Source organism: Arvicola amphibius, chromosome 4 (genome assembly GCF_903992535.2).
Source record: "Arvicola amphibius chromosome 4, mArvAmp1.2, whole genome shotgun sequence".
Classification (NCBI taxonomy): Eukaryota; Metazoa; Chordata; class Mammalia; order Rodentia; family Cricetidae; genus Arvicola; species Arvicola amphibius.
In genome coordinates, this window is record NC_052050.1 from 151281261 (window position 1) to 151305267 (window position 24007).

General features: G+C 41.9%; 1 protein-coding gene across 1 annotated transcript in view; it reads left to right on the forward strand.

Moving 5' to 3' along the window:
* The window catches only part of Csmd1 (CUB and Sushi multiple domains 1), a 1175551-nt gene that overhangs the window by 658178 nt on the left and 493366 nt on the right, over nucleotides 1–24007 (forward strand). The window contains exon 7 of the mRNA XM_042054928.1: nucleotides 19242–19319. Within this exon, the coding sequence (XP_041910862.1) occupies nucleotides 19242–19319 (78 nt within the window). The remainder of the gene's footprint in view (nucleotides 1–19241; nucleotides 19320–24007) is intronic.

A 24007-nucleotide genomic window follows, 5' to 3' on the forward strand; every position in this document is an offset into this window, starting at 1 on the left:
GAATAGGAGGCTTTTATGGAAGTTTTTAGAAAGTAATTGAGAAGGTTATGTCTCTAACCCAATGGCTAAAAGATACATACTATGGTTTTACTGCTGTTGCAACCACAACTGCTTTTGACATTTTTGGAATAGCATCTAGGAATAGTGTGAATCTTGGCGATTGGTGTCTCCAGCCCAGAGATGTCGAACTGAGAGAACCTGGGTGCCAAAGGAGCCACAGAATCACCAAGTTTTTCCTTCTTTTCCTTTGAGCAGCTTCACATTATTTCTAGCCAGGAGCAAATCTATTGCTCCATTATGTTGTCAAACAGCCCCTATCAATGCCCTGAAAGTCGATGGCAGAATGAAATGCGGTGGATCCTCAGGAGATGTCAGACAGGACGTAGAATTCTGCACAGAGCTTTGTGTAAAGCTGAAGGCTCTTATTCTCCTGAAATGCAGCCTCCTGATTGCTTGAGTCAATTGCACAATTTAAGTCATATATAACTAATAGTAGTAGCTTTTTTTTTTTGGTTTTTTTTTTTTTCGAGACAGGGTTTCTCTGCAGCTTTAGAGCCTGTCCTGGAACTAGCTCTTGTAGACCAGGCTGGTCTCGAACTCACAGAGATCCGCCTGCCTCTGCCTCCCTAGTGCTGGGATTAAAGGCGTGCGCCACCACCGCCCGGCATAGTAGTAGCTTTTAACCATGAAAAAACTTTGTTAAATGCTAGTTTAACACATTGGGTCTCACTGATAACAAGCTTTCTTTGAAAATTCTGTATATTTAAAAATATCAATATTTATTCTTTGAGCATTTCATAATGTGTGAGGTGCACATTTTTATTATTTATTTTATTTTGTATGTGTGTGTATGTCCCTGTACATCTATCCATATACCATATGTGTCCAGGAGCCCATGGAGATCAGAAGAGACATCTGATCCCCTGGAACTGGAGTTATAGGGATTGTGAGCTGCCAGGTGAATGGTGGGAGCTGAACCTGGGTGCTCTCCAAGAGCCGCGAGTGTTCTTAACTACTGAGCCATCTCTTCAGGTCCTCTGTAATTATGATTATCTCTAAACCCCGACAACTTCCACTTCTTTGGGGGTACTTTCATTTTTGCTATAGGAGACATACACACAGGTGCATATGTTTAAGCACAAATCTATTTCAAATGGGGTTTCCATCTGCTGTAGGAAGTGTTAACAGCCAGTGGTTACCCGCCCACTGGGGCGTGACCTCTTATACTATATATGCTGATGTAGAGCATACATCTGGCCTCTTTTCCTGCTGTTTGAACTAGAACCAAAGCAGTTCCTTTATTAACCAATGAAAGCAACACATAGACAGAAGGACCTCCTACACCATACATCACTTTGCTGACCCCACCTCCATTGTGGTCCAGTAATATTAATAAGTTGTTACAACAAAAGCTAGAGCTTAGTATTTTGATGACAATAGGGTAGACAGGTGGCTTTTCATGTTTCAATCTTGGAGATTAAGTTAGTCTGGGACTGTTTTATGGTTTTTTTCATTTTTATAAAAATTATTTATATGATTTTAAATAGACTTGGAATTAAACTTTGATCAAAGGAGCAAAAAGAAGAGGTCCACTGTGAGGCCTCTTGAAAATGTTTTCACAGCACAGTGCCCAGATATGAGTCTGTCGTCCCTGGCAGGAACAGACCTTCTAGACATTTTCCTCTGATCCTCTTGGGTTTCAAGTTTCCTATGCTTGGGTTAGCTTGTTGCTAGTGCTGAGTCAAGGCTATTCCTATACCCTCTCTCAATACTAACTTCATTAAGAGGTCCAGCTGAGAAGCATCCTTGAAGAGGAGAACTCGTTGGTTTCTTGTGATGGCCCTGGACTCCACAGAGCCAAAGTGGCTTGCTCAAGGTTACTTCTGCCAGAGAGATTTGGAGCTTTCCTGAAGAGCACAGCTTCCTGTCAAGTACCTACCCCTGGAGGTGGCCCTAGGCAAAAGAGCTAAATTGTTAGAATTGGGCTCCTGGAGGAGGCTCTGTGTTCCCAAGGCAACTGCCTCACCTGACCCCACCTAGGGCTTGCCTAAGGCTTTGCCAGGGAACTCTCTGCTCCTACTAAGGCCTCTTCTTCCCTTCCTATAACCTATACTGTGCAGGGCTCTTACAGTCACAGGGACAGAAACACAGTCAACAGCTTTAAGAAAAGAGAATTCATAGGAATAGCATGTCTCCACACTGTATGCTATGGTGTTCTTGTGCTAAACTCATGAGAAGCCCAGGGTCTGAGGTCAAATGTCTGCTTTTAAAACACAACTTGTCCCATTAGAGAAAAGTACATAGCAACTCTTAAAGAGCCTGAGCTCTCCTTTTCTTAGGAAACAAGAGCTTAAGAATAGAGAAATTCCTCCTGGAAATGAAAAGGTAAATCTAACATTGTATGTACTTCTGACTCTCAGTGCTACAGCTGCCTGGTCCTACGTCCTCAACAGACACAGCCTGAGATCCAGCCCTTCTTCCCATTCACAGTTCCCAGCGCTTCCCTCTCTGCTTGTCTCATGATTCAGAGGCTAATTCCTGATTTCCTTTGCTAAATCTTTTCCACTTCAGCATCTGTTCCTACAGTTCCTCCTATTTTCATCATCCCTTCCAAATTTCCAAGAGCTGAAATCAAATCAGCCTTGACCATCAGCTATCCCCCTGACTTGTCCTCTGGGGATGGAGCAGGGTCAAGGCGTCTTGAAGAAGTCATGACCAGCGACATAGATATTAATCTCTAGCCAGAATGTCAAACCAAGACCAAGACACCACCAGTCTATCTCCTTCTCCAGACTAAGCCTCCGCCCAAATTGACTCCTCTTCTTGCTCCAAAAGGGATGCTCAGAAATGATGTTGACAGCCCCCGAGAGACAGATTAGACCAAATGCAAAGCTTGCAGACAGTGGCAATTGGAGACATGGAGCTCAATGACTTTGGCCTTTGTATGGGGTCATTTTTGGAACATAAATAGGTAGTGGCCACACATTAATTAGAGCAGGTGACTTGGAGGAGCAGAAGATGTACCTCCATGGGTAAGAGCTCTTTATCTGCAAGCATGGGGACCTGGGTGTGGTCTAACGGGGAAAGGAGATAGGGATGTCTGGGCTTTGCTGACAGCCTTGTTCTGGGTGCTGTGGGAGATCCTGTCTCAAGGGAATGAGGCAGAAAGCATTAGACCAGACATTAGCACTGGGCATCCTCCTCTGGTCTTGGCAGAAGGTTTGATCTATGTCTGGTAGACATAGCACATTTATCAAACCCCAGTTGTCAGACTCCTGCAGACTTATATTATCTTGATGGTCAACATTCTTTCTAGTAGTTAGAAAATGGACCAAAGTGGAGCATTTTGTCCCTTGAATGGTGATACAATCAATAATGGGTGATACAAAGGAACATTAACACACCACATAGCTACACCAGAGTGAGTGTTCAGAGCCCTGGGATGCACAGACTTTGGGTCCAAGTAATGTCACTAATGGAGACTTTTCCAGATACAGTACTTTTGAAGGTGCTTTATTAGTGGTAGGATAAGATCCTGCAAATATGAGCGAGAGATAAAATGGGTCATAAATCAGAACGCAGCTCATGGGCCAGGGATTTCCTCTCTTCATGATGTAATGGCGTCAGCTCTGCCACGTTGGAGCGGATATGTTAGTGTATAGTATTTAAACAAGGAAATACTTCAATAAACATGTTGTCTATGCTTTTGCTGGTTCAGTCTAATGAAATTACCTATCATCTTAGTGTTTATAGAAGTTCAGTGAACATACATGCATGTATATGTTTATACTTGGGTTTATATATGTGCATATGTGCTTGTGTATATACACACGTATATGTGTATTTGTATGCATATTTGTATCTATATATGCTTGTAGGCATGTATATGTGTGTGAATATGCATGTATGTGCCTGTATATACATACATGTAAGCACATACGTATGCATGCACATCTGTGTGCTCCTGTATATATCTGAGCATGCATGTGTTCTTGCATAGATGTATGCATAAATGTGTATATGCCTGCTGCACTTGTGGGTAGCTTATCTTTAAATTCTTATTTTCTCAAGCTGATGACATTTTTAGGGTATCTGTTTTCCTCTCTGATGGGGGAAACGTGCTGGTGACACATGGCTCATTAGTGGTTAACGTCACAGAGTGCCACCTGCTCATCTTAGCTCTTCCTTCTTTGCTACTTCTTCATTTAGCCCTCACATAAATTCTCCTGTAATTACTTTCTCAAAACTAGCTTCTGATGGTTGCTCATTTAGAATTGGATTGTACTCCTGTAAAGAGTTTCCAATTCTGCTCTTTTCTCCCACCACATTAATTTTGATTTAATATTATTTAATGCAATTAATGATCCCTTCACAAAGTTTTGGGGCTCAGACACCCCCCAATAATGTTATTGATAAAAGAGTAATAACTAAGAAAAACTGGTAAGGCAAGTTTAACGAACATGCCAAATTAAAAATAAATGTCATTGCATTTATTTATGTGTGATACCATCCTGCTTGTTCTTCTTAGCATCAGTTGTCAACTTGACACAGCCCAGAAAGTCTTCAGTTGAGCAATTGCTTCATCAGGCTCGACAGTGAGGGATTGTCTGGATTATTAGTTGAGGCAGAAGGGCACAATGTACTGTGGTGGGCACCATCCTTAGGCAGGTAGTCCTGAGCTTTATAAAGAACTAACTGTGAGACTGAGAGAGATAAGAGTCTATCAGCAAACATCAGTCGTTCATGGTTCCTGTCTCCAGGTTCCTGCCTTGAGTCTTTGCCCTGACTTCCCTTGATGATGAACAGTGACCTGGAAGTTTGAGCCAAAAAAAAACATTTTCATCTCTTAAGTTGCTTTTAGTTGTGATGTTTGCCACGTAATGGAAATGTGAGTATGGATATCGGAGGTCAACTTGTGGGAACTTGTTTGCCCCTTTGACATCCCGAGTTCTGGGGGCTGTGCCTCTGTCTGCTGAGCTATCCCACCAGTAGCAGAAGGCGGGTGTTGGGTAACAAATCTGGCAACGCTCCGGTTGCAGTGCTGAGTGCCATGCTTGGGTGAAGAAGGAGATGGCCAGTGATGGCTGGGCATCTGTGTGCTCATGCTTCTGCTTCTCACTCACTCAGATCTACAATCTCATACACTCAGGTCATAGACTCTGCCTTTGCAGATGACAGGGGTTGGAGGCACTTACAAGGAAAGGGATTACCTTGTAGACGAAACCACTTCTTGGTGATGCAAGGTGGAGGGTGGTAATAGAAATCAGCCCAGCCTGATCATGTGTACAATAGCTCTTGATCGGTACTGGTTCCCTGGGCTTCGCAGCTCTTCATCAGATAGAGCCCCCGCACCTGCCTTTGCCCCCAGCCTTTCTCTACTGCTTTCTGTTAGGCGCACTGAGAGGAGACCTCTCTTGACTCCTGGAACAGAAATCCACTGCAATTATTTTCTTGAAAGAATGAATGAAGACTTGAGCCACCAGGGTGTAAACTTAGCTGTTGTGAAATGTCACCTCCTTTGAGAGATCAGCCCTGTGAATTCCGTGCAATGAATGGAGGCAGGAAAGGCCATGGAGAAGAGGAGAAAACTTGTGTGTGTACATGTATATGAGGCCCTGATACCAGGTTGTCATGTGGTCTGGGACACATATGCTTACTGAGGTCTGATGTAAATATCTTGCATGTATTAAGACTAGTACTTTAAAAGGTTCCCTGTCCTATACAGGAATGGGGTTGAGCAGCACAGAATGGACACAGAATGCTGGTGCGAGGTCCCAATGATCCTCTTTCTTGTTTGCCCTGTTTTTTCTCCAATCAAGTTCATTTGTTTTCTTAAATGACAAGAGTTATTTGGAGAGTGGAGTGCCTGGGTGTGCATGAGATGAAGGAACTAGGCAACCAAGGGTGTTAGTTCAAGAGAGGTGTGGAAAAGCGAATAGGAGCCTGGGCTGAATTACCTCCTGTACTGGCCTGGCTCAGTTACAAATCCATCGTTAGCATCTTTTTTTTTTTTTTTTTTTTTTTTGGTTTTTCGAGACAGGGTTTCCCTGTAGTTTCTAGAGCCTGTCCTGGTACTAGCTCTTGTAGACCAGGCTGGCCTCGAACTCAGAGATCTGCCTGCCTCTGCCTCCCGAGTGCTGGGATTAAAGGCGTGCGCCACCACCGCCCGGCTCATCGTTAGCATCTTGAATGAAGTGGATGGGGAAAATGTAGTGCAGAGTCACTGGTCCCCCACCCTCTGGAACCAGCGGAAATAAAGCTGTCCCAGCACAGAGCCTTTTATATGCACTTTTCGCACGTAGCAGGGCCAGGAAGCCACAAGGTGCTTGCTTGCGAACACATTTGCTTGTCATAGACCTCTCCAAAGCAGGCGATAATTATCTTTATTAAACAGAGAAGGAACCTGGGACCCGAGGACATTGCTCACCTGCCAGGTGACATTGTAATGAGACCCAGGACACAGATTATATGCCACAGCTACATCCAAAGATCACACTGTGGTGCTGGGAGGCTTTTCCTATTAAAACACTCTACCTGAGGGTTAGACAAACACAAAAGTGGCAGTGCTCCCCATGGAGGAGCAGCTAAAGATCAATCATCATTTATTTAGCATGGGTATGTGCTCAGGGTAAGGCTTTAGATGGAGAAAAGCTTGATGTTGGAGAATCTCACTGCCTTGCAACGTGCGGCCATTCTGCCATGGACAGAACATCTTCTAACATCATTGCAGAATCTAGCAAGAGATGAACTAATTCCTTCTATTTCAGGAGAAGTCAGTGAAGTCATTTCCCCCAAAGGCCACTTGGCAGTACATCCACACATCATTTATCAAAGTGGGTATGTCTGATTAGTCTGTTTTTGGAGATTCTCCCTTCCCCATGTGAATATTAGGGAATGACCAGCCATGTGTCTAGAACACAGTAAACCAAGAAGGTACCAGGCTGCTTCTGGTGTCAAAGAATGAAGAACTTAATGATTCAAAGCAAACTTTTTTTTATAAGTAAAATAAGTATATTCTATGGCTGAAAAGATGGTTCAGCAAAGAACACTAGATGCTCTTGCAGAGGAGTGGAGTTCAGTTCTTACACCCACTTACACAGCTCATAACCACTTCTAACTCCAGCTTTGGGAGATCTGATGCTTTCCTCTGGTCTCTCTGGGCACTGTACTCATGTGAACCACATGGGGACTTATGCATGTGTGTATGTGCACACATACATGCACATGAATAAAAGTAAAATAAATCTTAAAGAATATAGTAAAAATAATAGAAATTGTAGCATGCTGAATATATGGATCTGTAATACCATAGTTATTTGCTAGTTATTGAGAATTATGAACGGCACCGCATGACAGATATAGCAATCTATATCATAATATTTATGCACTGTATTGTTCTATGTTATAACATCCATGACACCTTGGGTGGTACTGAGGCAGGAAAGCCAGGGGAAATCCTGGACACGGGAAAGGAAAGAACCCTCTTTCAGGACTGTGGTTGAACTCGCTTGACAGTTGAGAGTCAAGCTTTCCAGCACAATTAACAAAACGTGCCTAGAAATTGCCTCCATAAAAACAGGTATAGTCTTTCATCCAGGAATATTTCTAAATGAGAAAGTTAAAATCAAAGCTGCTGTTTTCAGCTCAGGGTTTAAGAGCACTGGATGCTTTTGCAGCGGTCATGGGTTCTGTTCCCAGCATCCACACGGTGGGTTACAACCATCTGTAACTCCAGTTCCAGGAGATCTAATTCCCTCTTCTGACCTCCATGGTCACTAGGGACATATGTAGCACACAGACATACATGCAGGCAAAATATTCGTACAGATGATACAAAATGCATTCTTCTTTATTGTCTAAATAGCAATGCCATGCTTAAGCCTGAGCATATCTGATCTTTCAGTAGGTCTTACTCCTTTTCTATATATTTTCTGAGACTTTGACAAATCAGATTTTAAACTTCTATTTGCAGTAAAAAAAAAAAAATCTTAACCACCCTGGATTCCCAGAGCCCCAGTGGTTTACGTGATCACTGTTATCCCATCAGGTGTACCTCAGGATCTCCTGATAGTCTCATTTAGCATCCTCATACCACCCTGAAACACAATGTCAGATTCCATTAGGGTTTGTGATTGTGGATACTGAAGGCACCCTAAATTGATACCTTAAGGCAACGCCTCCATGTTCTTCAGGAGCTGGTTCTTTTGGGCTGTGGTATCTTCACGGTCTGTGATTATGGATACTGAAGATAACCTAAACTGAGACCTTAAGGCTCTCCCCCACGTTCTTGGGGGAGTCTCATTCTCTCTTTGAGTGCCTTCTTTGTATTCATCCTGCTGCTTGTATCCCTTTAACTAAATTCCAACTCTGCTTCCATGAACTGGTCCTGAAATTTCTTCCTGTGCTATAGCTGTAGAATTGACTTTACCTGGTGTAAGTCTAAGAAAAGAACTTTGCAGACTGAACTTAATGAAACAGCTCAGTGGGCAAAGACACTAGCCACTCATGCCTGATGGCCCCAGTTCAATATCTTGAATCCACATTTAAGAAAAAAAGAAAAAAGAGGGAAAGAGGGAACTCACTCTGAACCATTTTTCTTCCAGTCAACATTATCTGCTTAGAACAGAAATGAGCAGATAGAATCTGTGTTTTTTAAAATCTATGCCTTTCACCCATTGAAGAGAAGACACAGAAACAAGGCTGTGTCTCTGACTTTCACAGAAATTCAGGAATGAGTCTGGGATGCCCGGATCTCTGGCTGCTGGCGCTTTCCAAACTGGCACTTGCCTAAAAACACCATTAGTGAGGGAGGGAGGGTGATGGTTTCCAGTTACCCAGTGAGGGGCGTGTTGAAAACAACACTTCCATGCAGCAAGACAGGGACACAACTCTAGTGGGAAGCAGATTTTCTGGGATGACTATACCAGCTTCTGGGAGAGGTCTGCATCTCCAGAGAGAGTCCCGCTTCTTTCCTATTCCTCTTCCCTCCATCCTCCACTGATTCCCTCCTCTCTCCCTCTATTTGGGAAAGGGGATTAAAATCACTTCTGTAGAGTGAACAGTTAAGTCCCCACTGGGCAAGTGAAATGATCCTTTAATCTCACCTGTTACAACTAAAGTCTTGACTGAACTTATGGCTGCACACTTAAATCACAGGAAATATATTATCTCGATGGTCTCAGGTGGCTCGGAACACAGGGATGAGTGAAGTTAATTATCTTTCTTAAGATCAGGAATTTTACTGTGCTTTTCCTTTGAGCCAGTGAAGAAGCCCATCACAGTTTCAGTGGAATTTCCATAGGCATCACCGAGACAAACAGACACCATTATTTGTGTGTGATGAACCTCACACAAGTAGGAAGATAGGGAAAAAATAGACAGATAACAGGATAAAAATAGATGAGTGATAGGTATAGATGGATAGATAGATAGATAGATGATAGGCAGACAGAGATAGAGATGGGTACATAGGCAGATTAGATAGATGGATAGATAGATGGATAGATAGATGATAGATGGATATAAAGATGATAGATAAATAGATGGATAGATGGATGGATAGATGTATGTATGTATGTTAGGTATGTGAGAGATAGATGTAATAGAAAGATGATTGGTAGATATGAGATGGATGATAGGTGATAGATAGGTGGTAGATAGACTACTAGGTTGTGTTCTGTTCTATGTAACTCCACATTAGAGAAGACAGTGGATATCCTGACTGCGTCTTGCCCTGGGAGACTCCATTTTATGAGAAGCATTTGGTTCCATTGGGAAGACAACTGCATAGGTGGAATACCTTGTTGTTCATGTAGACCCAGGTCCCTGCCTATTGCTTCCCATGAGGCATGAACTGAACTATTTTGTCACAGGAAAGTCAAAAGGAGTCCTCTTAAAACCTATCAAAGTAAGTGCAGACCATCAGGCATTTAAGAATATGAAAACCAGCCGGGCGGTGTGGCGCACGCCTTTAATCCCAGCACTCAGGAGGCAGAGGCAGGTGGATCTCTGTGAGTTCGAGGCCAGCCTGGTCTACAAGAGCTAGTTCCAGGACAGGCTTCAAAGCCACAGAGAAACCCTGTCTCGAAAAATCAAAAAAAAAAAAAAAAAGAATATGAAAACCATGTCAGATAAACCAGGTCTGAGTATTTATAACTGGTCTAGACTGAGGGAAGCCTCTCACCTGGCTTCCACCAAGAAGAGGTCGCCACTCTGTAGGGCATCAAAGGACTGACACTCAGAGGACTCCTGACTCTCCCAAGGGCTTGAGCTCAGCTTAGTACCCACAGCTGGCATCACGTACCTGGTCTTCCCTCTGTCCATTCCACATTCATCCATCTGGCCCAGATCATTTACTTTATCTCCACGGTGCCCATGGTCTTATGAATTAATTCTGTCACTCAGTGCAGCCTTGAGGACCTCAGCTCTGGGAGCCTGCAGCCTACTCCGTGCCACTTGCTGTATGTAGCTGGGTGTTCTTCAATGTCTACCCAATGCATTGGCTCCTTCTGTGCCTGCATTTTTATCAAGTCTATGATTCTGCTTCCAGTAAGGCCTTCAAACTCTTTGAGCTATGTTGGGCCTCTTTAATCCTTGTAGTCATTCTCTTGCATGCACTTTTATCTAAGATTTGCCTTTTATTTTTATCTATGCACGTGTGTACACACACACACACACACACACACACACACACGAGTGCACTGCCCATGTGGGACACCATGGGGCATGGTATAGGATCCCCTGGAGTTGGAGTCAGGAAGTTTGAAGCTTCCAGCCGTGAGTACTGGGAACTGAACTTAGATCTAGAAAGGCAACATGTACTTTTAACTGCTGAGTTATGGCACCAGTTGCCCTGTGTACATATTCTTTAATGGGTTTCATGTTTTAAAACTGTTGCTATAATGGAAGGACAATTTTTTTTAACTGTTTTCTAAAATGTTGGAGCTGAAGGTGTTATCCGGATGTTAAAAGCACTTACTGCTCTTACAGAAGACTGGAGTTTGATTCCTGGGACCCACATTAGGTGGCTCAAAACTTCTAACCAGTTCTAATTCCAGGGGATCCAGTGCTCTTTCCTGTGTTCTGTAGGCACACACATGTACATACTTACACACATACATACAAATAAATATTTTAAAACAATAAGTAAATAATAAAATGTTGATGTGTGGAGTATAATGCTTGAGCATTATTATTAATAACTAAGACTGAATTGAGGATTCTCTGTTTACCAGGAGCCAGCTCTCAGGGGGAAGGGGCAACTTGGAAATTTACAGTCAGTGGAATTGATGCATCTTGTGAATTCACTTCTGTTAAAGAAATTCAGACATGCTGGGAAGACACAAAGATTTCTGTCTGTTTTTCTGAAATAATGTTTTCATGACTCTACATAGTTTTTTCACATGAACAAATGCATGTAAGATGATCATTTAATCTCTTCAGTGGATCTTAGACTAAAGGTTTCCAATGACTGCTTGGCAAGGAAATCCAGTCCTAGCACTGCTCATAGTGCCAAGTGTCACATTGAGTGTCACCAGTTGATTTCCCGGTCTGAGCAGACAGGCTGATTTAAGCATAAAACTGAAATCTGATAATCTAGGTCCTGGAGCGCAGATGTTAGATGGCTGCAAAGGTTGTCGTTCAAGGGCACGCTAGCATCTGATAGAAGCACCGGAACGCTTGCATTGGTGTAATTGTATAATGAGAGTGCAGGAGAGATGACCTTGTGGAAACAGCACACCAATTTTTTCTAGAACTTAAAAAAAGACTTGTCGCAGCAGCCATTAAGCTCCCTGTAAAATAACCTGCATAGGACGAGGCACCACTGTGAGCTATACATCAGCAAGCAAGCCAGCAAGGGCATTCATTACTTTAAATGCAGATAAAACTGGAGATCCATTTTCGGCTACATGCTTGCCGCGTGTTTGCTCTCAGGCAGACGCTGGCTGGTGACAGGTGAGGGTTAGTTAAGATATTCCTGGGTATGAGTGAGGCTGTAGCTGACACAGCTTTTCTAGAAATTAATTGAGCCTGATACGGTGACAGCCTTATTTATAGCAGTTTATTTAGAGAAACAGCCAGAGTTCGGACACACGCTCAACAGGTGTCCAGTGTCACACAGAAGCCTGGGGATTGAGCAGAGGTGTTGATTCATACCTAAGATGACTATCATTAAGAGCATTTTAAGGAAAAAATACAGGAAGAAGTAATGGAAGCAGAATTAAAAATGAAGTTTTGTTGTTTACTCTGTAAAACCATTGGTGTCTCTAGTAACTTCCTGTATTAACTTTACACAATTCACATGGGATTGGGAAGAAAGGAATTGAAACTGAACAAGTAGTTCAAGTAGTTGCCTCTAGGCAATGAGTTCTTATGCTTCTCTTTGATTTCCTCTTGATCATCTTTTCAAAGTTTTCTCAAGTTTTACGCATTAGCCATGAATATACGCATCAATAAAACAGTAGGATGTTATCAGGGTCAGTGCTGTAGGACAATATTATAATATTATAGCTGGAGATTGAAGGGTTAAAGCTTGGTCCCAGGCAGTTTGATGACTCTCACGCCAGTGCTTGTTCCCTAGCACAGCAACTAAAGAGATGAATGGCAGTGAAAGTCAGATTGATTCCATGTGTCCGCATTGGGAAGAGGAACAGATAAAGGAGTCGATTGACTTCAGGTCTGTTGCGGAGGTAGCTGTGTGAGCTTTAAGGTTTAAGCAGAGGCAGAACCAGGCAAGAGGAACTCATAACAAGGCATTTATGGAGTTTCTGCCCATCATCTTCTCAGCTATGGAGCTTTAAGGAGGTCTGAACAAGTCCTTATTGCTTGATGGGATAATGTTCTCAGGTAATGATTGCTTCTGCTCCATATTGTAGGCTCATCCTGATGGAGGCTTACCTCAGACATCTGTCCTGTCAAGCTCTTTGTCCCTGAGCCCAAGGTGATGGCAGGGTTAGGAGAATAACTTATCTCTGTATCTTCACCCATAGCAAAAAAGTCAGAAACACAGGTGAAACCGAGACATCAGTCTTGCATGCTTCCCCCTGTAGCCTGGAGACCTCAGTGGAGTCAGTGCTTTTGAAAGCAGATGCTAAGTTTGCGCCTCTGAGTCTTTTATCGTGATGTGGCTGATAGCAAGAGGCATTTAGTACACGTTTTTGAACTCTAACATGTGAATTTATTAAAAGAGTGCTAAGAAAATATTATAAACTTACTCAGCCAAAGTCTGAATTTAGAAATCTTGACATTGTGGCATTATATATATACATATATATGTGTGTATGTGTAGTTTTATAATTCTTTACACGCTGTGTTGTACAATATGATAAAATATTAAAAAGATTACTTTTTCTCTCATACAGAGAGAAATAGAGCAGCCAAGCTGGGATTCGTGGCTTCTGCCTACAATTGTACCATTGGGAGGTTGAAGCAGGGGTATCCTCCTGTCTCTGAGGCTGGCCAGGGTGGCATATCAGAAATATATCTTAGCAAAAAAAAATGAGCAAAAGGGTGATAGATCATGTTTTTGAGGTGATAATCTCAGGCAAAGATGTGGAAGAGAGGGTTCTCTTGGAAACGTGGTTCCTCAATCCCAAGCAGTCATGGCTGAGAACCTGTGATTGTGCCAGCGTCCACCACCCTGTGAACATGACACTGATAACAGACAGTCACTAGGAAGCTGGGGCAGTGCTCAGCCGTTTCATAAGTTTCAGACCATTTAACACCGGGTTTGAATTAAATGTGTTCAAAATATAAAATCATCTGGATTTTATGGCTTTTTCAATATAAGATGCGATAAAATCAATGTTAATTGGAGGATCATGATGTTGGATGTAGTAGTGAGGTAACTGATTAATTTTAAAAACAGTTCTACATGTTAACGTTTGAGACAGTTTGTAAAGGACTGAGGTGTAAAAGCTTCTGGGAACAACATGAGTTTACAGAGAGCAAAGAAGTGTGAATAACTGCAATACCTCAAGGCATGCTACTCTTTTAAATGCTTACTTTTGTGTTAAACAATAAAACAAGACTCTCGGATATTCCAAATGAATTTAATTTTTACTTTCTGACAATGAAAGAAACATCAAAATTTACAAATGCATCTGTAAGTAGAAGAGCGATTAACATGAAGAAGATTGGGGATGACAAACACTTACAGTCCCAGCACTTAGGAAGCTGATTCCAGGCAATCCTGAACTACATAGAGACCCTGCCTCGGGAAACAAAAACCACCAAAAAATTAAATGAATAATAGAAGTTAAAAATAAATCAACTATCCTCTGTGATATATTTATTAAGTGAATATATACAACAAATGGATGACTACGGTTATTATTATATTGATTAAATAATTCTAGGACATATTGTGTGATAAAGGGACATTTTTGGTAACAAAAGGTTTCTGACTAGAGAGGGAGACAACTCATCAATTGATGTATGTCTAAATATATGAAAAATAATTATGTAAGTCTAAGAATTTCCCTGCTGAATGAACATTTCGGGGTAGTGTTAGTAGGATAGTGGTGAGCATAGCTGCCCTCCAAGAATGAACAGTCCTTGGTTGTGACACTTAAATAGAACATTTTTACTTTAGAAATTCATTAACAAAATTATGGATATTCTCTTGATAAATAAATCACTTGACTTATACTTTGAGTGATTTAAGTCAAATCCTGGGGCTGTAAGTTGACAGAGACTGGCTTACAGATTTGACAGCTTGCTGCTGTGGGTTGCTTTCTCAATAGGTTTTATCTTTATAGTCACAACATTAAATTTGTTTGAAACAATTTGCATTTTATTTGCAAAGACATTTGTTCTTGGCCAATAATTGAAGGGATAGATAAACTCAAAATATCAGCTTCTGGGTCTAGATACGTAGTGTGTGTTGCAGGGAGGTATTTATGACTTTGTGCATGGGTAAAGAGTTTTCCTGAGTTGTTTTGGTTTTGTTTGTTTGTTTCTAAGGCTGATACTTCTTTAGGAGACTCATAGCCATTGCCTCTGTCATGGCACTGGAGTGTGTGCCAGTGCAATTGTTTATGATAAAGTTCCTTGATCAAGGCAACTAGAGAAAGAAGGAGTTATTAAACTGACAATTCTAGGGGGGGAAGATTGGGTCATAGCAGGGAAGGCAGCAGATAGCAGAGACAGTAACTGAAGCAAAAGCTGGGGCTCACGTCTTTAACCACTAACACCTGGTGGAGAGAATGAACATGGAGTGACTGAAGTCTTCAAGCCCTCAGGGTACACTTTCAGTGACATATTTTCTCCAGCAAGGCCATACTTACCTTCCCAACCCCACAACAAACTAAGGACTAAGCATTCAAATGCCCCTGTGACTACATCCATTCCCCATATTTTAAAGTATTTATTTAAGACTTAGAATCAGCTCTCTTAACTAAATGCAAGCTTGCACACATCACTAACAACAGCCACCATGCTGTGCTGTAGAGCTCAGGGACTCAGTAGCCCAAACTGAGCTCTTGTGTCCTTTGCCTATTGTTTCTGAGGTACCAAGTCTATCCTCTGGTTATCAGTAGCTGTTTAATGTGTGACTGAGTTGTTAGGCAGGATAGGCCTGAGACCCTGGCTCAACCTTAGTTTAGTATGTCTTTTATCCCCTTAGGCTAGAAATCAAGATGGTAACCACCAAAAAGTGAATTCACAAGTCAACTCAATAAAAACTCAGAAGCCAAGCCAAAAAGAGAAAATAAAAGAAACCTGTAAACTGAAATCAGAGGCTCTCATTGTCTAGGTATGAGGTTAAGCATGAGAATTAGGATTGTTATCAGCCACGAGGACATTTTTATCATTCCTTCTAATAGCTTAGAATGAACTGCATCAATACTTTTTGTTTCTGTTGGTGAAGGAAAGACTATTTTGTATTGGGGAGGGCAGTATCTTTCCCTGAATCATGAAGATTGGAGCTTGGAATGGCACACTCGATTCCTGCTGCTTTCTTTATAAGTTTGGGTTTCTCTCAGCCTCAATAGGAGGTGTTGAAGTGAAAAAGAGGAAGGAAGGGAGAAGGAAGAGAAAGAGAGGAAAGGAGGATAAAAAGAGGAGGAGTAGGAGGAAGAAGAAGAGGAAGGAAGGAAATGGTTCTTGATGGAAGAAGAAGAAAAATATCAAGGGAGTACACAAGATAAAAGTTCAGACAACTGGTAGACCAAGGATATATATGTCAGCTTCTATTTTTGGACAATAACACCCCAAACTGTTCTCCTTCAATAAGAGGCTAAAGGAACCTGAAATAAATCAGAACTCAGTGGCTCAGAGTGTAACAGAAGAATAATACCATCATATTGAAAAATAAATAAAGTATCCCTGGTGGAAATTTAGCTTTGAAGAGCTTCGACCAATTATTTGCAGAATTATGGAATTTATGGGCTCATCACATTCTCAGAGAGGTCCAGTATATTTAGACACTCTTATTGCACCCTGTGTGCCTCTCAGTCTTTCTTTTTTACTTTCTGAGAGAATTGAGTTCTGTTTGTTTTGTTTTATCTGTTTACACTGGGTGAAATTTGCTGCAAGTTTAACACGATGTATAATCTTCCCATCGATTCTCTTTTGTGTTTCTCATTGCCCATTCATCTCCTCTCCCCTGAGTTACATCAAGACAAAGTTGTTTCGGTAGCGGAAAGTGGAGATGACGGGGAGCACACATCAAGGCACTGCCCTCATTTTCTGTTTGCTCTTGTCAGTCACCACATGGAAATGGAGATGAGGGATAACAGGCTAAAGTCACTGACAGGAAAGGAAATCAAATCAAGGTGGAGACGATCTGGGCCTGGGCTCTCTGTGAATGGCTACCGAGTAGCCAGTGTCCACCTTTGAGGACCCTTGTGGAGGCAGAGAGAAAAGTTTGGTGATGATGGAGCTGTTATAAACCACAAGTAACCACAGGACCCTTGGTGCTTAAGTCACTGTTACAGTGGGGTGGTCTCTCTGGGTTTCTCTCTCCTTATACTGGTTGGTCCCTGAATGGGGTAGATCATCCCTAAATAATATGGCCAGAACCACCATGGCCCTGTGACAGGATGCTCTAAAGTGTTGAAGGCCAAGAACCGTTTATTGACCAGCACTTTCTCACAGTGGATCTGAGATGCCTGCCTCAATGCCCCCATAAGTAACCTTGGAACTGGGACCCCAGCCTAACTTCATCATTTGTCGGCCATGCATTTGGGGAGAACTCCGAAGATAATAAATTCCCTTCCCTGTCCTGCTTTTCTCTGTTACCCTGCTCAGTCGCACACAAGCATTGTCTGTGTGTGTACCATCACACCTTTGAGGCTTATGCTACTAAAGGATTCAACACTTTTTTAAGTCCAGATTAGCAAAGAAGATTATAAAACAAAGGCCATTTGCTTATGGCAAGAAGTAAATAGAAGCCCCACCCACAATGAATAGGGCCTTCTGAATGATAAGGTGCTTATAAAATATAAAAAGGAACAATTTGAAAAATAATTCCATGTCAAATGCTTTCACGGCATTCTGATGATCCAACATCTAACACCTGCTGTCCCAGCAACACAGACAGTAGCTCAAGGCCTTAATTTGGCTAAGGTCTCTTGAAGCAGTCCTGACTCTTGCACAGATTGAGTTGTGATAGTGTGTTTGTCAGGATACCAAGGTGGGCAGACGTCTGGCCCCTGAGACTTTGTCTAGGTCATTCCCTGGTCTTCTTAGCGGATGTGCTGCTCCTGTCACTCCATGAAGTCTTTTGTGAAAGGTATTCCCACAGTGAGTCTCAGATACAGAGAGTATCTAGGTAATGAAAAGACATTTCCTTTCTAGAATAGACAAAGCTCACTTTTCATGAGAAAGGTGGTAGGTTGCAGATAATTGCTTTCATTTTGTTGTTCCAGAAAAATTAACAAAAAGAAGTAGAGTCAGAAGTACCCATAACCTCTCTCCTTTCTCTGGCTTTAGGGAAGGCCGGGTAACACAGGTGTAGCTCATAACGTCATCTGGCCTTCTCTCAGTGTTTTCTGTGGGATTGTATTCAGTCTTGATGTAGGGTCTCAAGCTTCATCTTCCATTGTGTGTCCTGGGCAGGAGAAGGCTGGCACCACAGGTTTTCAGGAATGGGCAAAGAATGAGGAGTTCTGGGGACTAAGCAGCAGCTGGCCTGGATTTTATTTTGCTTGCCGTGTCTTTAATTGAAATATTTAACAGCGCTGAGCTGCAGGAGCTCTTGGTCACCTTCACTTGCTCTATGCCATCTCCTTCGCAGAAATAAATCGACTGACCAATAGTTAGACTCCAGGAGGGGTTCTTTAGAGGGAAGGCAAGGAAGGGGAGACCAGAGCAGTAAAAAAAGAGGATGAGGAGGCCACACACACTTTCCTCCTGGTTCTTTCCCCTGTTTATTTTTTCATTTTTTAAAGCAAGGGGTTCCTCCCTCTGACAGACTTCAGCTCATACCCAGTATTGTTTTGGGCAGGACCTAGAAAATTCCAGTCTTTATCTAAATCTAAGGGATGAAACCACAATGCAGGACTTCCTTGCATATCACAGACAGGAAGGCTCTGCTAGGAAAGGAAAGAGGAAGGGAGCAAGGAGGGGAGGGAGAAGGAAGGGGAAGGAAAAAGCAAGAGAAGGGGAGGGGAAACGAGGAAGAGGAGGGAAGGAAAGGGGAAAGGAGGAGAAGGGAAGAGAGGGGAAGAAGATGGGGAGTGAAGGGAAGGTGAGGGAAGAGAAGGGAAGGGAAAGGAAAGAGGTTGGTTCCTTCACTTTTCATCTGCAGAATTCTGAGCATCACATTCCCATACTGCTACCCATCAACATCATTTGACAAAATTTAAGTGGCTAAATAAACATAACTAAGTGAAAGATCAACACCCAATTTTATGAAACACTTTCATGAATATAGCAAATTATTTAGAAAACATTAGGGTCAGGGTCACTGTGGAAAACTGATAGGACAACCTTCCCTGTGTGGTTGGTGAGACCAATTTGTGTGTACTAATGGTGAGTTGGCTTGGATGTGGAAGCTGAGCCCCACTGTCTATTATTTTCAACTCTAAATACATGATTGGGAGATATACTTTGCTGCAGAAAAGTCTGCCTTAATTATCTGTAGCTTGTTTTCCATCTGTTTCAAAGCATTGTCCTCTTAGATCCTGGTCCCTCTCAGGGGTTGGTAGAAGGGTGTTAAGACTGAATTTACTGTGAAATTAAAGGATGATTTTGTGAACTCCAAGTCTCATCTAATAATATATTTGTCTTTCTTTCAGTGAAAAAGGCGATTGAACTGAAGTCCAGGGGAGTCAAGATGCTACCGAGCAAGGACAGCAGCCACAAAAACTCTGTCTGTGAGTCACTTTCTTTCTATTAAGGATGGATGCACCAATTAGAGGGGAAAACAGGAGTGGATTGAATGGTTCCTAACTTCCTTCTCTGAGACACTGCTTCTAATTCAACTGTTCCTCTATTCTGCTTTGAAGGATTTTTTTTTAGGAGAAAGACTAGACCTGATCTTCTGACATGTTATCCTATTCCTGAAACAGCTCAAATCAGTTCTCTATCTTTCCTGTAAAAGACTAGACATTGAAGATTTCTTTCTTAAAACCCATTAGTCACAGAGACATCCGGAGGGCTCTCTTCTCTCTGTGCAGTTACTCTACCCCTCACCCTGGCAACAAACACTAGATGTGTCTTTGGAAAAGAGGAGTTGGGTCTTTGAGTCTTCTTGTTCAATGTCCCTGATCATCTATTGTAATAGGAGCCTCTTGTTTGTTTCCAGCTTCTCAGCTCCAAAATAACCACATAGAAATTGTATTAATTAAATCACTGCTTGGCCCTAAAAAAAGCTCTAGCTTTTTATTGGCAAACTTTTACATCTTAATTTAACTCATTTCTAGTAATCTGTGTATCACCATGTGGTTGTAGCTTACTGGATAAAGTTCTGTCTGGCTCTGGCAGGGCTACATGGCTTTTCTCTGACTTCTTCTTTCTCTCAGCATTCAGTATAGTTTTTCCCACCTAACTCTATTCTACCCTATCACAGGCTCAAGACAGTTTCTTTGTTAACCAATCGATGGTATTTACAACATATAGACAGAAATCGCATACTACCTCCCCTTTTCTGTTTAAATAAAAAGGGAGGTTTTAACTTTAACATAGTAAAATTACATATAACAAAACAGGTATCAAGCAAGAATTGCAGTTACAATATTTATATCTACTTTATCTTTTATCATAACTAAGAAAAACTATATTATTACAATCTATTCTTCAAATCTATCAAAGACTCCAGAAAGCTATAATATTACCTGAGTAAAGAGGAAGTATATTGTAAGCAACTTCCAAAACTCTAGAATTGACAAAGACATCTTGCTGCCTGGACAGTTACCCAAAATTCATTGTATCGTTGGGGCATCCATCTTCAGCCTACAGGCCCATGATATCCAGCAGACTTTTCCACAAAGTAGAAAATTTCAAAGACAGTTCTACCTACATTGACAGTTTGCCAGTCACATTTTTCTGTGTCCTGCAGAATGTCTGTCTTGCAGACTCTTTCACGAAGCAAGAACCATGAAGGACTGTCACACCTTCTTTAGGCAGCTTCGGCAGTCATTCTCTGTGGGTTCTGCGTGTCCAGTTCATACAGCATACCATCAAGCAATCCAGGCAAGAACAGTTTCTTGCCCAGATGGCTAACAAACTTCATAAGGAGTCTCTTCAATGCCCATCGTCCTCTAGAAGTGATTGGTGCTGCCAGAAGCGGATGCGGCTCAGTGTCATGAAAATCTTAAGTTCTTACAACATTTTAAGTGCCATATTCTGAAGGTCTCTGAACGATTTGAAAAATACCTATCTAGCTAAAATATTTCTATATATCTTGAAAACCCAGCTAATACGACTATAAGCTTGATAATTATAGGTGATTATCTATTAACCTGTATTTCTTAATTATACATTACATTTTCAAATGAGCTACACAAACACAATATCTTAATCAAGAGAAGAAATACACATATAGCATAACAAAATTGACCTTAAATTTATATCAATAAGCCAAGATCTATGCCAACACAAATCTCTATAGCATAGCCCCCTTTAAATGTAACAAACATTTATAAACAACCATTTAGGGAATTTGGGCATAGTTCTCTCCAAACTGTTTCCTGCTTTTTGTTGGACAAAGTATTTGGGGGGTGTTCACAGCAACCTTTCAGGGGATCTTGGTCCATTAAAGCACGTTAGTCTGGAAGCAAACCACGGGTTCTCATTTTCTGTGAAAACAAAAGAAGAACCTCTTTTCCAAAGCAACATACCTTTAGACTTAAACATTTAAATCAAGAAACCATTAAAACATATGTGTTGGTTTAGCTTAGCAGACCTCAGAATCAAATATCTCTCTGGAGTCAAAAATGTCAAAGAAAACACATTAATATACATAATCCAGCCTCTCTGTGTTTATTCCATCTTTACGTGGGTTGTTTTATTTTTTACTTCTATTTTTCTACAAGTTTACTCTATCTCTGTAAAGACTTTGTTTTAGTTTTTAAAACCCATTTAATTCTTTTTATAACTCTCTATATACTTTTTCTTCTCTCTCCCAAGCCTTTGTATGTTTATTCAACAATGTGACCCATTTAGAGGTCTTTCTTTATTTGAATCTGTAATTATCTCTGACCAGAAGTGCCCCCCCCCATTTTTTTGCTGAGTGTGTGGCTAGGGCCAACAAGACCCTACCTGTTGGCTCCACCTAGTCCAGCATGGAGGAAGCATGTTTACTGCCTCTGAGACTGCTCAGTAAAAAAGCCATCCTCAATACCTCAACTCTGAGAAGCACCATGCAGCATACAAACCCTTTTTATCTGAGTAAAAGCTAAATCTGCCATGCAGCACAATGCACAGCCTAGAAATATCTCTATGCATGGCAGCAGAAATCTGCAATGCTTACTGCCTATAAATGCCTGATCCTGCTGCCTGCCCAGGTGGGGAGCGGTGAGCCGTGGGCATGGTCTCAGCTACTTTCCTCCCTACCCCAAGTGGGCACAAAAGCACCCAGGCCTGCAAATACCATTCAAGTGCTTGGCTTTCTGAAGGAGCCAGAGCAGTTTGTGCTGCCGTTTTGAAACCATGTGTTTGTTGTTGTTGCTACTGCTGAATCAGGAAGACCTCTCTTAAAGGAGCTGCAGCATGGTGCCAGCAAGCAGAGCCTATCTGAAAAAAATGCTGCCAAACTTTGTTTTTAAGTGTCTAGAATTCCTTTTCAAGCCCTCTCAGGTTTTATGTGGATTTAGCTAGCACACATTGGGTGCCAATTTGTAGTAGGAGCCTCTTGATTGTTTCCAGCTGCTCAGCCCTGAAATAACCACGCAGAAACTATATTATTTAAATCACTGCTTGGCCCATTATTGATAACTTCCTATTGGCAAACTCTTACATCTTAATTTAACTCATTTCTTGTAATCTGTGTATCACCACGCGGCTGTTGCTTACCGGGTAAAGTTCCGTCTGGCTCTGGCAGGTCTACATGGCTTATTTCTGACTCTGCCTTCTTTCTCCCAGGATTCGATATGGTTTTCCCCACCTAGCTCTATCCTAGCCTATCACAGGCTCAAGACAGCTACTTTATTAACCATACCATGGTATTCACAGCATACAGAGAGAAATCCCACATCAATCTATTGTCTGTAGAACAGAACATTTGGGCAGCATGTCTGTTTTTCCTAAGACAAACACAGTATGGTAGAGTATAAGTCCCTTCCTGTTTGGATGTACCCAGCAACATTGTGCTTTCTCAATAGCTGTGGAGTGGATGAAGTGTCCATTCACTCAATGATGGCATCTTGCCTGATCTATAAAGACTCATCCTTCACAGCTGGTCTGACTGTTCAGTGTTCCCTGGTTGTATACCCAGAGCTACGTTCTCATCTAGATGGTCACATACATCTTATAGACTTTCTCTGTGGATTTCCTTGCCATCGATTATGGCATCAGGCTCTACTGCAATGCTGAGTATTCACACATTATGTTAGCCTTGGGTCCCCTTCTTCAGCCATCTCCCGGACTTCTGCTGACATTGTCCCTATTCTGTGCCCACTGGGTAGCCCGTATCTGAGTGCTTGCAGGGGGTGCTATGCGAAATTAATGCCCTGTGAATGTTTTGGGTACTTTTTCTTGATAGTCACAACCTATGTCTTTCAGATGAAATTGGTGGGAAGGATACATTTTTAAACAGTGGAAATGATTGGATGATTGAAGTGTGAAGAAAGGGATTTTGTTTGCCAATGTAAAGCTTTGCTACTACTAGCTGCATTCTTACAGGTAGAAAAAAAGTGTTGGTAATAATTTTGCAAAGTCAGTTTTAGGATTGGAATTTTTGAAGTGGTGGTCTACAGTTTGACAGAACCACCTGTCAGGCAGTATGTTTGTGTTAAGTCAGCATTAGATCAGAGGCTCCATCCACTGGGCACATGTTCTTTCACTTGAGTGGCATTGGCATAGCTTATTCATGCAAGACTCTCCCTCCTATCCCTATTGATACAGGAAGTAACAGACCATTTCCTTTTGAGAATTAGAAAGTCCTTTTTTCCCATATCCAGGCAGTTCTAAACTCTCTGTGCCTTGCTTGAGGGTTCATCAGTGAGAAAAAGGAAGAAATGAAGAAACCAGGTGCCTTTCATGATCAGTGTGTGAGGGAGACGTGTGACCCTGAAGAGACAGTTGAGGACAGTGAAGTATTTTCCAGAGGAAGCTGGAGGGGCAGACTCTGGGGTTATAAACACTTGCTGTGATCAGGTCCAAGATTCATCATCAATGATGATGATGAATCAGTCATCATTTATACATCACTATCCAGAAGATCACCCAGAATACTCTAAGTGATCCTTTCCCGTCTGTGTCCTGCGGTGGGCACTGAGCAGCTAGTTACTCCCATGTGGAGCTTTGTCTAAGGCAACAGAGTCCGAAATGCATTAAATCATCCCAGGGCTTAACAGCAGGGGGCCTCACTCTCTAGATGCCAAGAAAGAAGCAGACACTGGTT